The 15,314-nt window shown below is 44.2% G+C and overlaps 1 protein-coding gene across 2 annotated transcripts in view; it reads left to right on the top strand.

The window, feature by feature from the left end:
- pcgf6 (polycomb group ring finger 6) overlaps positions 1-15,314 on the top strand; it is a 50,468-nt gene that overhangs the window by 6,705 nt on the left and 28,449 nt on the right. For both annotated transcript variants that reach the window (XR_011345459.1, XM_069900436.1), the window contains exons 2-6: positions 682-778; positions 3,834-3,930; positions 7,315-7,370; positions 8,199-8,258; positions 9,562-9,691. Coding sequence is in view for 1 of the 2 variants with exons in the window: in XM_069900436.1 (XP_069756537.1) it covers positions 682-778; positions 3,834-3,930; positions 7,315-7,370; positions 8,199-8,258; positions 9,562-9,691 (440 nt within the window). In the remaining variant the exon portion in view is untranslated. The remainder of the gene's footprint in view (positions 1-681; positions 779-3,833; positions 3,931-7,314; positions 7,371-8,198; positions 8,259-9,561; positions 9,692-15,314) is intronic.

The following is a 15,314-nucleotide window of genomic DNA, read 5'->3' as shown; positions in this document are numbered from 1 at the left end:
GAGAGTTTAGACAAACCTGGGTTGTGTTCTCTGGCGTGTTGGAGGCTAAAGAAAGACCTGATGAAGGTTTATAAAATTATGAAAGATATTGGAAGGGTAGATAGCCACAATCTTTTCCCCAAAGTATAAATGTCACATACAGTAGGACAAGATTGTTGTGAGGGGGGGTGGGCGGGGGAGGGGGGGAGTTCAAAGGAGAAGTGTGGAGCAAGCCTGTACCCTGATTTTGAGACTTGGTATTCCAAGCAGTTAAAGCATCAACTCTACATCTTTTGACTATTTCCTTTCAAGTTTTAGTAATACTTTCAGAAAATGCTGTTTAAAGGCAATGGTTGAAAGACTAGAGGATTAAGTTTGATTAAACACCCTTGAAATGGAGAGGAGACTCCATGAAGGAGGCATGGATCAGTGATACAAACTGTGGACAATTGATTTGATTCACAATGTAATTCAGGTCAAGGCTCCAGTGCTGGGAATAAGTGCTGCAATGCAGTTGGGCTGTGGGCACTGAATTTTAGTATCAGTGTTCTATTTATCAGACTGGGAGTGAGCCTGGGAGAGGTTTGATCATCAGTGTTCTATTTATCAGACTGGGAGGGAGCCTGGGAGAGGATTGATCATCAGTGCTTCATTTACCGACTGAGAGGGAGGTTCCGAGAGAATCTGTTCTTTTTCCTGCAGAGTATTTGTCTGGCGGATGTGAATCCCTACATCCTGTGTCCCATCTGCAGAGGATATTTCATTGATGCAACCACCATCACAGAATGCTTGCATACCTGTAAGTAGTGACAGTCTTATTAATGTGCTATGCCCTTTTACACATAAAAGGAATTATTACAGATATGACAGCTGGGCTTCATAGGTTGTACACTTATCACTGGGAGAATGCAGTTGAAAGCTGGTGCTGCGCATTGCAGCACTGAGAGAGCATGGCCTCACTAGAGGAGATGTTCAAGCAAGTCCTTGTTCATTTGGATCGTTGTGGAAGATATCGAGGCCTTAATCTGAAAAGAGCTGGGGTTTGCCCTGATATCCTGGGTCCAATGTTTAATCCAACCACACTGCTAAAGGAGTTTACTGATCATGCCAGTGTGTGTGGGAGCTGGCTACTGGCATTCAAACACGTCAACAATAAAATAACGGAAAACAATATACCAAAGAATCCAGAGATCTTTCTCCTAAGTAACATAAAAAACAAAGAATTTGGAATTGATTTGGAGGATGCACAAAAAAGATTTGTTAAGATAGCCCTAGCCGTAGCAAAAAAATGTATTATGTCAACCTGGAAATTGGAAGATAATTTGAAAATACAACAATGGTATATAGAAATGAATAAATGTATTCCATTAGAAAAAATAACATATAGCTTAAGAAATAATATTGAAATATTCGAACAAGTATGGGAGCCTTACATTAAATACAATAGCGAAAACCTACCGGGGACAAACATTACCTAAGTTGATGGAAGGAGAAGGAAAGAAAAGAATGGACTCAGTAGAATTTCTGGTGTATTTTTGTTGAATGACAACATTGTCTGACTGGTTTAATGCAACCTAGATTGTATACCTAAAATGGATGAGAGGGGGGGGGGGTGGGGGGGGGGTGGCTTGGGAGGAGGGAGGGGGGAGGGGAGAAAAAGTCACTGTATATGTGTGAAAAAGAAAAAGTGTATATCATGGCTAATGTGATTTATGGTGTGAAAAATAAAAAATTTAAAAAAAACAGTGTAAAATAACTCATTGATCGTGGGGTGAGAATGGAGCTGATGAAATCCCAGTTTGTCCTTTATTCAAATGTTTTAGAACCACCCTTCCCCCTCCCCTCCCCCCCCCCCCCCCCCCATTTACTTCACACAGCAGAAAGCACTCTAGTTGACAGTATGTGGCCAGTACAGCAGTGATATATGCAGGAAAGTAACAAAGCATGCATTCAGCCCCTTAAGCCTGTTCCATTGCTCAGTAATACAGCGGCAGATCTGTTGCCTGACAAAACTTGCTGCCTGGGGTCCAGGGTTTCCCACTGACCTCCAGCAACCACTGTCTGTTGGCTCTTCACTCCTGTAAAGGAATGCTTTGTCTTATTTTTACCCCAGCAGCCTTGTTTTGGACTCCTGACCTCTCAGACAGGACCACAAAGAGATCCATCTGCATGATTGAAACGTTGCCTTTTTATTTTCCTTTTATAATTATTATTAGTGTTTTCTGCCTCGTGGTATGTTGAGCTGATTTAATTTAGACTCTTGCTGCTGGTGTAGCTTATGTTCCTAACTGTGCACTGCACTTGTGTATGTAACAATAAACTCTCATACCCATAAAACAAATTCATAAATCATACCCTTCACTCTGCTCCACCATTCAATGAGATTGAATTTAATCCTGTGCCTCAGTTTCATTTGCCTGATAATTCCCCATCTCCTTTCTTCTATGACTACACATATCAACCTTGAATGTACCCCAGAACTGAGCAGAGTATTTGTCTGGCGGATGTGAATCCCTACATCCTGTGTCCCATCTGCAGAGGATATTTCATTGATGCAACCACCATCACAGAATGCTCCTTCGGAGGGGATGACATGCAGCTAGAGCACATGGAAACTCATCCTTGCTAGCCAATGGGTTAGTCCCATTTTCCTGTAAGCCCCTTTGATCCATGTATAAATATCTTAAACATTGTAATTACCTGCTTCTACCACTCCCCGTGGCAGCTCCTTCCATGCATTTAAAATCTTCAGGTCTCGTAAATCTTTCTTCTCTCACCTTAAATCTATGGCCTCTAGCTGTTTGTTCCCTCATTCTGGGAGTGGACAATGTCCATATGTTTTATCTGTACCCCTCGTGATTTTAAAAATTGCTCTTGAGGTCTGCCCACTAAAAATCCAGGAGAAAAAAGCCCCAACTTATACAGTCTTGTTGTTCTTGTAATATGGAGATCTGACTACACACAATACCCCAAGTATGGTCTCATTTGTAGTTGTACCATGATTTCCCAACTCCCATACTCACTTCCCCGTCTGATGAAGGCAAGCATGCCATGTACCTTTACCACCCTATTTACCTGCCATGTCACTTTCAGGGAACTATACACCTGCACCCCTCTGTTTCTGTGCTATAACAAGTGCAGGGCTGTGCAAATCCGTGTAAGCTCTGGTCTGGTTTAGCTCCCCAAACTGCAGGATCTTGCACTTGTAAAAGTTAAATTGCAATGCCATAACTCAGCCCATTTTTCCAGTTGATTGAGATCTTATCAATAACCTTCTTCACCGTTCACTATATCACCAATTACGGTGTCGTCTGTAGATTCACTAACCATGCTAACCACATCAAGTTGCTAATATAGATGACAAACACTAATATAATAGACCAAGTACCGATTTCAGTGGTACCCCACGAGTCACAGGTCTCCAATCAGCGTCATCTGGGTCACTTGATTCTATGTGATTAACCTTCTGAACCAGCCTAGATGCAGGACCTCATTAACGTCCACGTTCTCGAACCCTCCCTCATAAATCCTTTTGTTCGCCTCTTCAGAATAACTCCATTAAATAGAGAATTCCAAGGATTTAGTGAATCTTTGCATGTTGAAATTTCACTTCATGGATGTAAAATGTTGTCCTTTTTTATGAGACTACATTGTCCTCTCACTATCTGTCATGTTAGTCTGGATCCTAAATGTTTGATGAGCTGACCCCAACCTGCAACGAGTTTAGGCTATCTCCAGGAGAGAGCCTGCCATCCTGTGTTCTCGGAATGGCATTCCATCTATTGCTAGAATTTCTTGCTTTAAAATTTGTTTTTCTTGCTTCAGTATAATATTTCCTGCCTGTGTCTCTGCAGTCTGTAAGAGTTGTATCGTGAAACATTTTGAAAACAGCAACCGGTGTCCAAAGTGCAACGTTGCTGTCCACCAGACACAGCCGCTGTACAATATCAGGTAAGTGGGCAGTGGGGAGCAAATGGGGGGAAATCACGTAGCTGAATGAGGAACAGTGGACAATAAATCCCCAGGGCCTGACAAGATATTCCCTCGGATCTTGAGGGAAGCTCTTGTGGAAATAACAGAGGCCCTGGCAGAGATATTTAAAATGTACTGAATGTGGTACTGGAGGATTGGACAATAGCTAATGTTGTTTCTTTGTTTAGCAAAGGCTTTATGAATAATCCAGGACATTATAGGTCTGTGGGCTTGACGTCAGGTATTCTTGATTAGACATACAAGTACAGTAGAATCCCTATTATCTGGATGCCACATATGCAAGTTTTCTGGTTGACTGAGACACACTGTTACAATGTCTCACTAATACACCTGCATTAAGAATACACAGTTTAAAAGACAAAAGAGAGTACAAAATGTAAAGTAATTTGAAAAGAAATTCTATTGTTATATTTAATTATGTAAAGCACACTTTAATCAGGTAATTCCTGTAACTTGGAAAATTTAAATTTGAACCCTGGTCGCTGGCACTGTTACAGGGTTGTGCTAACCGCTACACTACCCATGCTGCTGTCATCACTACCCTGCCCTCCTTCAAGTTTACCAATAAAGTCTTACTAATATACCTAATACAAATAAAGATAAAGATTCTTACTAGGCAGGGATAGGAAGACACTTTGGGAGAGTCGCCCCAGTGGTGAGGAGCACCGGCCTGCTCTTCATCCTGGGTGCCACCATTTTATTCAAACACAATTTTATTGAAACTTTATTCAAACAGCTGCTGCGGGTGGGGCACAACGGGGGGCACTCCACTGGCTGAATGTTTGTTCCCATCTTCAAGGGGTTGTGTGTTGTTTTGGAGAACATTTACTTTTACAATTTTATACTTTTAAACAAAACTTTTATTTATTTTTTAAAAACATTTATTTATTTATTTCCCCCTCCTTTTTTTTGCCAGTTGTTTGGGTTTCTAGTGGATTAAATTGAGGATTAAATTGAGGATAATGGGGATTCTACCATATTTGGATGAACTGGGAGTGATTAAAGGATAGTTAACATGACTTTCTATGTAATAGGCCGGGTTTAACCAATCTTCTAGAGTTTTTCGAGGCGATTACCAGGGAAGGAAGTTGTCTATATGGACTTTGGCAAGGTCCCACATGGGAGGTTGGTCAGGAAGGTTCGGTCACTCTGTATTCAGGATGAGGTAGTAAATTGGATTTAGGCATTGACTTTGTGGGAGAAGCCAGAGAGAGGTAGTAGATGATTACCTATCCAGCTGGAGATCTGTGACTCATGGTGTGCCTCAGGAATCTGTGCTGGGTCCATTGTTCTTTGTCATTTATATCTGGATGATCATGTGGAACATTGGATCAGCAAGTTTGCAGTTGATACATAGATTGGAGGTGTTGTGGACAGAGATGAGGGCTTTCAAAGCTTGCAGGGGGATCTGGACCTGTTGGAAAAATGGGCTGCAAAATGGCAGATGTAATTTCATATAGACAAGTCTGAGGTGTTGCACTTTTGAAGGACCAACCAAGGTAGGATATACCCAGTAAATGGTAGGGCACTGCAGAGTGCGATGGAACAGCGGGATCTGGAAATACAGATACATAATTTCCTGAAAGTGGTGTCACAGGTGGAAAGGGTTGTAAAGAGAGCTTTTGGCATATTGGCCTTCGTAAATCTAAGTATTGAATGTAGGAGTTGGGATATTATGGTATAAAACATTGATGAGGCCAAATTTGGAGTGTTGTATGGAGTTTTAGTCACAACCTCAGAAAAGATATCAAGATTGAAAGAGTGCAGAGAAGATTTACAAGAATATTGAAACTTGAGAGCAAAGTTAAACAGGTTAGAACTTTATTTAGAGAATGAGGGGAGATTTGATAGAGGTATTCAAAATTATGAGGGATCTAAATTTTTTAATTTAGACATGCAACATGGTAACAGATCCTTCTGATCCACGAGCCCGTGCTGCCAAAATACACCAATTAACCTACAAACCCTGTACATTTTTTTTGAAGGCAGATTGGAAACCTACACAGACACTAGGAGAACATACAAACTCCTTATAGACAACACAGGATTTGAACCTGGGTTGCTGGCGCTGTAATGCATCCAACTAATTGCTATGCTAACTGCTGTCTAGATAGAGTAAATGCAAGCAGGCTTTTTCCTGATAGGTGAAATGTTTAAAGGGAGCATTTGCAGGGAACCTTTTCACATAGAGGGTGGTGGGAGTGTGGAACGAGCTGCCAGCTGAAGTGGTGAATACCGGCTCAGTTTTGACATTTAAGAATTTGGACAGGCACATGGATGGGAGGGGTATGGAGGGCTATGGACTGGGTGCAGGTCAGTGGAACTGAGTAGAATAGTAGGCACAGACTAGATGGCTGAAGGGCCTATTTCTGTGCTGCAGTGTTTCATGGCTCTATGTTTTTAAGAGTCTGAGGGACAACTGGGGAAGGTGAAAGCAGTTGAGATGTTCACAGGCACCATGAAGCAGAGGGGACAAGGGGATTCAGGGAAGGCATATCAGTGAAGACAATAGGAGGTTCCAATCTGAAGGAGTTCAGTGTGAATGGTCAGGTAATGGGAATGCCATTGAGGGGGTAGATCAAGGGGAGTCTGCAATCAAGGAGGAAGGTCACAAGGTTATCTAGCAGGTGCAAGTGAGAAGGCAAAGGGATTAATGGGTTCAGTGAGGTGTCTTGTCAGCTAGCCCTGAGTCCTCCTGTTGCAACTGAGCTAGATGTAAAGCTACTAATGCTTTAAGCATGTAAGGAACAGGAGTTGGTCATCCACCTCATCGCGCCTGCTCTGCCTGTTCCCCATAACCCTTCAATACCCTATGATTCAAAAATTGATCTAACTGTATCTTAAGTACATTCAATAAGGTAGTCTCAGCTGCTTCATTGGACAGAGAATGCCACAGATTCGCTGGTCTCTGGGAGAAACAGTTCCTTCTTCCCTCTCCTCCCCGTGGTTATTTTCCCCTAGTTTTTGTATCACCTGTCAGTGGAAACAACCTCCCTCATATCATGCTACTCCATCTATATGCCTCACCTTCCTCCACCTGACCCCCTGTATTTATTTCTCTTGCCCCTCTCTCCTCTTGTCTGGCACCTGCTAATCAACTGCCTCTGTTTGCCATTCTTCACCCCTCTCTGGTTCACCCACATGGACCAAGCTTGTCACCACATCTCCTGATCTCTCACCCTGGGAAAATGTTAGTCATACAGCATAGAACAGGCCTTTTGGCCCATCCCAATTTGCCTTCCTCAGAAGTGATGACCTCCCACTTTCCAATTGCAGGCTGCTGGATTTTTCCTCACTCAATAGGTTGTGTTTAATGTGTAATTTTTGTGTTTTTTTTTCCAGACTGGATAGAAAATTGCAAGATATTGTTTACAAGCTGGTGCCCAACCTAGAGAGCAGTAAGTGGAGGCCTCACACTGAATGAGTTGGCCAAACACTGACATGTTTTATGTCTGAATGTGGAGGTCAGATTGAGGATTCTCAGTCTGAGTTACATTGGGTCCTATGCACTACAGGGCATATCCCCAGTTCAGCATGCCATGTGTAGCCTGGGAATGTTAGAACCATATTGTAAACAGGTTCTTTCCTTGAGATCGAGTCCCTCCTCCCCCATAAGGGAAGCTGAGGAGCTCTGCACTGATTCCACACTGGATTGTGCTGGGCCTTGTGCTTTACCTTCATTCTCTAAGTGAATTGGAAAGACAATGTAACGCTCTTTGTACTGCACTGGTAGTGAGCTTTCGAATGCGTCAGAGTGCTGAACATTACAGTTAACCCTCACTGTCCCAGTCTGGGTGTGTTATACAGTGTTGTTAACCTTCTGTCCCAGTCCGGGTGGTTTGGACAGTGTGGTTAACCCTCACTGTCCCAGTCTGGGTGTGTTATACAGGGTTGTTAACCTTCTGTCCCAGTCCGGGTGGTTTGTACAGTGTGGTTAACCCTCACTGCACCAGTCTGGGTGTGTTATACAGGGTTGTTAACCTTCTGTCCCAGTCCGGGTGGTTTGTACAGTGTGGTTAACCCACAGTTTCCCAGTTTGGGATCAACAAGCAGGGATTAATTAACCTTTGCTGTCCCAGTCCGGCAGGGATGGAGATTCGAGTTAAGGCACAGTCCAAGTGTGCTCCCTTTGTTCCAGTCAGACGCAAGCAGATTTCACAGCCGGGGGAATGGTTCTGATGATTTTTCCTGATGTCACTGTGTTACACAAATTTATTTGTATCCAGGTGAGAAAAGACGGCTTCATGAATTCTACAGAGAGAGAGGTCTTGAGGTTCCCAAGCCAGGTGAGTTATGAGTCAGTCATAGACACACAGACACAGAACAGGCACTTCCCGTCACATCCATTTGCCTGCATTAGGACCTGAGTCTTCTCTACCAGTCTAAATGCCACCCTCTCTGCAGTGTGTTCCAGATATCAACCAGTTACTGTAAGACCTACTTTTCCCTTTAAAAGCCCTTCCTCTCACAAACTTATGCTCTTTAGTTTTTTTTAAATTTTTTTTAAATACACCTACTTTGGGAGAAAGTTGATGCGCCTCATCATGTTGTACACCTCCATCAAGGCCGAGTACTCCAGACTGCAGCATTTTTATTGTTCCCAGGCTAAAGGTAGTGTGCAATGAGGCCAGTGTTGGAGCTGGCCTTGCTGTGCAATGTGCTTGGCTGTCTAGAGGAGGTTGATCTCCAGCTTGGCTGTCTTTGGCCCATTCACTTGGTCCGGCAGAGGTTTATTGGACTGTGGGAGGTGTGTTTTTTTTAAGGGTCTATCTCTCCTAAACCCCCTTCTATTTCTCATCCACATACCTGGCTCTTGGTATCAAGTGGTTTCAGTTTGCAGAAATTCATTGTTCTCTGCTTTGTTTCACTGCAACCTCTTTTAACCACCTTCACAGTCAGCATCAAGTTCTTGGTGAACGAAACTTCCTGAGACTCCCTAATTCCCATAACAACATCTGACTCAATCTCATGCGGCTCCTCCTGCTGCCTCCACACTGCCCTGCCACCTCCTGGCCTTCCACCAGATACTGGACGAGCACAACTGCCCACGTCCTGCCTACGCCAGCTGACCACAGTGGCCCCAGGTTTATTTTGTCATTGAAGTTCCACTTGCCTATATCCTCAGGCCTGAGAATATTCTGACGACTCTGCTCCTCCAATCCATAGTCGGGTGGCATGGACACAGGCTCTTCAGCCCAACACTTCCATCCTGACTAAGATGCCTACCTGTGCTCATCCCATTTCTGTATTTGACCCATGTCCCTCTTAAAGCTTTCCCATCTTTGTACCTGGCCCAATGCCATTCTCCCAATAGTGGCTGATCTTGCAGTTACCTGGGCTGCATTCTGCACAATTTTTTGCCCCCTCTCTCTCTCTCTCTCCTTCCCTCACCTCCCCCTTCTCTCCAAAATGCTACCCTACCACTTTGATAAAGCTTTGTATTGTATTGTTTGCGTTGTCTCTCTCATGAGGCCTGCCGAATTTATGACAAGATTCTAAAGCATTGTGAACTTTTTCACTATAAGCGCAGACTGGGTGTGTGGCTCTCTCCTGACCTTTGTTGGCTTTGTCTGGTTCTGTGCTGTCCAGTTGTCCAGGTACCCAACCATGGTAAAGTGAGTCGTATCCGATCGCTGGGTAAAAAGCTGTCGCTGTCTGTGGCTCCCCCAAAGGATCCTCCCCCTCAGCTTGACATCTCTTTGGTGCTCGAGTTTATTGGGTGAGTTGTGTGTCTGTTAACAGGTATGCTCCACAATTTGGAAAGCAGACCATGTGTTGCCTTTATTGCAATAAGAATTGCAGACAAGAGTGCAGAAATCTTTCTCCAATTTATGCAGGGCTCTAGTGAGACCACAGCTTCAAATACTTGTCATTGTTTCCTGGTGTGGTAGGTTTGTACATGAGAGGAAGCGAAGCTAATGTGATCATCAATATGGGGCCAAGTAGACCCAGAATTGATGTTTAGCTGAGATGTCCAGAACCTGGATTAACATTCTCAAGCAAAAGAGACTCAAAGAAACTTTCCACCCATTCATCCTGGAGTGAATCTTCAGTACCCAGGAGGCCTGTGAAGGCTCAGGCACTAAGTTTAATAACAACAGTCTGTACTGTATATTAAGAGAATCTGGGGATATAGTGCAAGAATGGAATATGAAGGGAATCTGGGGATATAGTGCAGGAATGGAATATGAAGGGAATCTGGGGATATAGTGCAGGAATGGAATATGAAGGGAATCTGGGGATATCGTGCAGGAATGGAATATGAAGGGAATTTTGGGATTTTAGTGCAGGAATGTTTTCATGCAAGTAAGTGAAGCTGAGGTAAAAGATCTTATAAAACATGAATGATTTGGACTAGGGATGTTTGTGGAAGTTAAGTAAGCTTGCCAGTGTTGTGAAAATGTGTCCTACGGTGGACAGTGAAGAAGGTTACTTGCTTTACAACAGGGTCTTGATCAAATGAGGAACTGGGTTAACGAATGGCTGATGCATCCCTTAAAAGGTATCTTTGGCTTGGCTTCGCGGACGAAGATTTATGGAGGGGGTAAAAAGTCCACGTCAGCTGCAGGCTCGTTTGTGGCTGACAAGTCCGATGCGGGACAGGCAGACACGGTTGCAGCGGTTGCAGGGGAAAATTGGTTGGTTGGAGTTGGGTGTTGGGTTTTTCCTCCTTTGCCTTTTGTCAGTGAGGTATAATAAAGTGTTAAACAACCATTCCCCAACATGTTTCCGAGTTCCATTCTGACTGACCAGTTGGAAATTCACTGTATTTGTTTTATCGTTCGTTCATTGGGAGTGTGGCGTAGGATTGGTATGAAGGCTGTTAGGAGAGAGCGGGATGCTGGGATTGGTCTGGGGGCCGACCATGGGCCCCCAGGAGAGAGCAGGGCAGTGGGACCAGTGCAGGAACCAACAGCGGGCCACCAGGAGAGTCACCCGACAGTCACCACCAGCCCCACACTGATCCCTCCATCCCGCTCCCCTCAACAGCCCCCAACTATAGATGGCAGGATTGCTAATTTATGATACTAATTTATACAGCAGGTTTTTTTGGTTGTATGTATGGATGGTCAGAAATCGCATAGGTTTTAAGTTGGGGAGAGGCTATATAATAGAGGGCATGCATTTAAAGTGAGGGGCTGGGGGGTTTTTAAAGGAAATTTGTGGCAGGTTTTGGGCACTGTGTGGTAGGTACCTGGAATGTGCTGCCAGGCATAATGGTGAAAGCAAATACAATATTGGTGTGTGAAGAGTTTTCTAGGTTGTCCCATGGATATGCAGGAACTGGAGGGATATGGATCATGTGCAAACAGTAGGGTTTTAGCTTAACGGCATCAGGTTCAGTGCAGACATGGTGGCTGAAGGGTCTGTTGCTGTATTGTTTTATATTTAAGTGTGAGATGTAGTTTGGGAGGTCAAATGTAAGAAGCACGTACAGTAAATGCCAGTACTCTTCGAAGTATCGACGTACAGATCTGATGCAAGTTTACAGCTCCCTGTAAATGGCAACAGAAGTGGGCAGGGTGGTAAAGAAGGTGTTTGGCGCATATGCCTTTAATGATCAGAGCAATTAGGTATTAAAATTGGCAAGTTGTATTGGGTTTGGAGACACACAAGACTGCAGATGCTGGAATCTGGAGCAAAAAACATTCGATGTTTCAGGTCAGAAGATGGTCGATGAAGGGTTCCAACTCAAAACGTCAATCATTCTTTCCCTCCCGCTGAAGATTGCTTCTTGCCTGGTATGGGAACTGCTCTAAGAGAGTTGTGTATACAGCTCAGGCCATCGCATAACCCAGCCTCCCCTCCATTGACCCCTGCTTACACTTCCTGCTACCTCAGAAAAGCAGACAATATCATAAAGGATCCATACCCTCTCTTTGCCCTCCTATTGGGCAGAGTTGCAGGAGTTTGATAACACGTGGCTCTAATTCAAGGCAGCCTTTATCCATCACACTGTTATCATTCTCTTGAATGCGCCTCATTAATAAAATATAACTTGCTCACAAAACTACCTCAACACAGACCTTGCTCTGCAAAGTTATATTCTGCCCTTTTCTTTCAGTTTTCAATACCTGTAGTACTAAAGTACGAGTTGATTTACCTGGATGGAGTACAGAACTCTTATCTCAGTACCTGTGACACTAACAATTCAATTCAGCTATATAAAACCTTGCTTAGGTCATATGTGGAGTACTTTACGCAGTTCTACCCACTCCATTACAGGCAGGGTGTGAAGGCTTTGGATGGGATGCAGAAGAAATCTAACAGAATGATGTCAGGATTAAAGGGTATGATCTATCGAGAAAGTTGGTAAACTTGGGTTGTTATCTCTGAAGTATCAGAGGCTGAGGAGAGATGATAGAATGTATAAAATTATGAGAGGCAGACAGAGCCTTTTCCTAGATTCGAAATGTCAGGTATGAATGGGCATAGGCCCAAGGTGAGGGGGTGGGGAAATGTTTCAAGAGATGTAGAAAACTAGTTTTTTTTCCCCCCACAGAGAATAGTCGGCACCTGGGACCTGCTGCCAGAGGAGGTGTGGACATGATATGGTGATGTTTTGAGGCATTCAGAGAATGGAGTGATAAGGTTCACATCCAAGTAGATGGCATTAGTTTAGATTGCCATGATGGTTGGCACAGACATTGTGCGTAGAAGAGCTTGTTCCCTTGTGGTACTATTCTATGTTTTAGTGTTTAGGTGAGAGTGATTAAGGAAGTTGAGGTGAATATAAAAGGGATGGATAAGGGATTGGAGTGAATGTGTGGTGTGGGTTGGCTGGAGGGTGTTTCCATGCTGTGCCACTACTGACGTGCCTGTAGTTGTAGTCAGTGACCAGTAGGTGGCTGCAGAGACAACAGTTGGTGAGTTACCCACCCACACTGCTCGACGTCACCTGCTCACATCAGAATTAAACCATCACAGAATGAGGAGCTGTTCACTTCAATACAACCAGAAACGGGGCGACTCCACTCCCAGCTCTGTCAGCTCCATCTCTTCGGTGCTGATGCAAGCACGTGTTAAATTAAGGAGGGGTTGTGCCTCCGCTGCCCTGCATTCACCCAGTGAATCTAGATCCCATTGTTCGTACATGCTTCTGCTCCTCTCCAGTACTCGCATGTCCTGCCTGAATGTGGTGACTGGGCTCTGGCTCCGACTATGGATGAACAGCTGTTTGACACATTTTCAGGAAGGCCTTGTTCTTCTTTTCTGCACTTGTTGGTTCATAGAGCACCAGAACGGCCCACCGTTTACATACCAGCCATCTCCCACCCACTCGATCCATTTCCCAGCATTCAGTATATTGCCCTTTGCCTCGGTGATTCAAGTTCTCATCTAAATGCATCCCAAATGTAGTGGCAGTGCCATCGTTCAGGATTGAGCAGGATCGAGATGAACTGGGAAATTGGCCAAGAGATGACAGGTAGAGTTTAGCTCAGACAAATGTGAGATGCTGCTTTTTAGGAGGTTAAACCAGGACAGGACGTGTAACTGTAACCAATGAAACATAGGGCCCTGAGCAGATTTGGGTACAGAGGTTATGATGAATAAGTTCACAGGTGACACAAGATTGGTGTGGGACTGATGCAGTTAATTTAGCATGCTTGGGGCTATGGAGGTGCTGAACTGGCAAGTTTTCCAAACTGTTCGAAGTTATTCCTAATAATACCCAACACACTTTTATCCGGTTTGTCATATGCCAAATCATTGGGATTTTCAGATAACTGGATAGCAGATTATCAATGTTCCTGCAGTGAGGAGGTTAGGTTTCAGTGACACCTGCAACATTGATCATTTCTGAGACGGATAAAACATTGGATGGAATTTAATTCTGCTAAATCTGAAGCATTTCTCAGTCCACTAGTCAGCTGAGGATGTACACAGTGAAGGGGGAGTGGGGGGGCAGTCAAGTACAAAAGAAGAACCTTGGCCTCATGAAGGCAGAAGCATGGATGACAGGGAATTAAGTATCCGTGTGCCTTCTTTCCCTCGGTTGTATAAAGCACGCAGCTGAGATTCTGGTTTAACCACAAATTCGCACAATTTTCATTTGTCTGAGTTAGGTTCTGCAATTACAAACTCCACAGACTAATAGGACTATTTTCTCTGGCCCATTTTGGACTCTTCTCTTTCCTTGCTTACCCTCTTGCTATAAATGCATTCATAAAAAGCCTTTGATGTGTAATCTTTCCAACTGATGATATCTTGTGCCCCTCTATGTCCTTACACTTCACTATGTGTATGTTTTTGCCAGGCCTCTCCTGGTTCCAGCTTTCTACATGCACCTATGGTTCCATTGATTGCTTTATTCAACTTACATGGTCACATGAGTTTATTTGGGGCAGCACAGGATTGTGGACCAGAAGGGCCCGTTACCTTGCTGTATCTCTAAATTTAAAAAATTCTCCCTTGCCATTCAGGATTCCATGAGGCTGCCCTTGTGGGAACACATTGGCCCTGAACTCGCACTATTCCATTTTTGATCTACCCTCTTCTGGCCCCAACCAAATAGTTGCACCCAGCCCACTTTTGCCAGAAATCTCAAGGGATCTGTGCACTTGCAGAGCCTTCTCTCTTGGAACAGGGAGCGTTTGAATTCTTCGATTTGTGTGTAACCCTGAACGACATGATCACGTTTATCATGACCCTCCAGACCAGTCCTTTATCCCAGCTTTGAAGGTCATTCTAGTGGGTCTTGGATTGTTACAACTTAAACTCTGAGCCTTTGCCTGCATGCCAGTCTCCAACATGGTTGGAAGGCTCCACGCCCTCATATACAGAGCAGAATCTGGGCATGCATTGTTGCTTGTTATGTGACTGAAGCACCAGTCCTTTCTCAGGCCACACTTGTTCCAGAAAATGGATTGTGGGGTTTATCGGGTGTGGATGCTGTTATCTTGGTCTGGAGAGAAAGGGAAGGATGCATAGAGTTGCATGTGCTACCCACTGGAGCCCTGTGTTTGAGCATGTCTCTGACTGTTTTACTTTCCTCCTTCATTCTGATTGACTCCGCCTTTGATGGCATGGATGAATTGGACTGAGGCTCCTCCCAAGGTGCTCATGTTTCATGCTCTTGAGTCTTCACTCTGCTGGCCGCCTTCCCAATGCCTGGGGTGAGGATGGATCTGCAGTTCTCAACACCCTGCTGTTCTGTCTGTGCAGATCCATCAAGTCTGTTTCATGGTAAATGGTTAACAGATCAGTTAACTGGAGGGCTATCACAGAGTCAAAACTCCATAGAAAGTTGGACTTGGAAACTCTTCTTCCATGACAGTGGGAAGAGTGAGGAAAAGCAGCAAATGGGAGGCAGATTCCAAATTCTCTAACCATGGCAGAGC

Source organism: Narcine bancroftii, chromosome 10, assembly GCF_036971445.1.
Source record: "Narcine bancroftii isolate sNarBan1 chromosome 10, sNarBan1.hap1, whole genome shotgun sequence".
NCBI classification, from domain to species: domain Eukaryota; kingdom Metazoa; phylum Chordata; class Chondrichthyes; order Torpediniformes; family Narcinidae; genus Narcine; species Narcine bancroftii.
The sequence above is the reverse complement of the archived record's forward strand: the minus strand, read 5'-3'. Positions and strand labels throughout refer to the sequence as shown.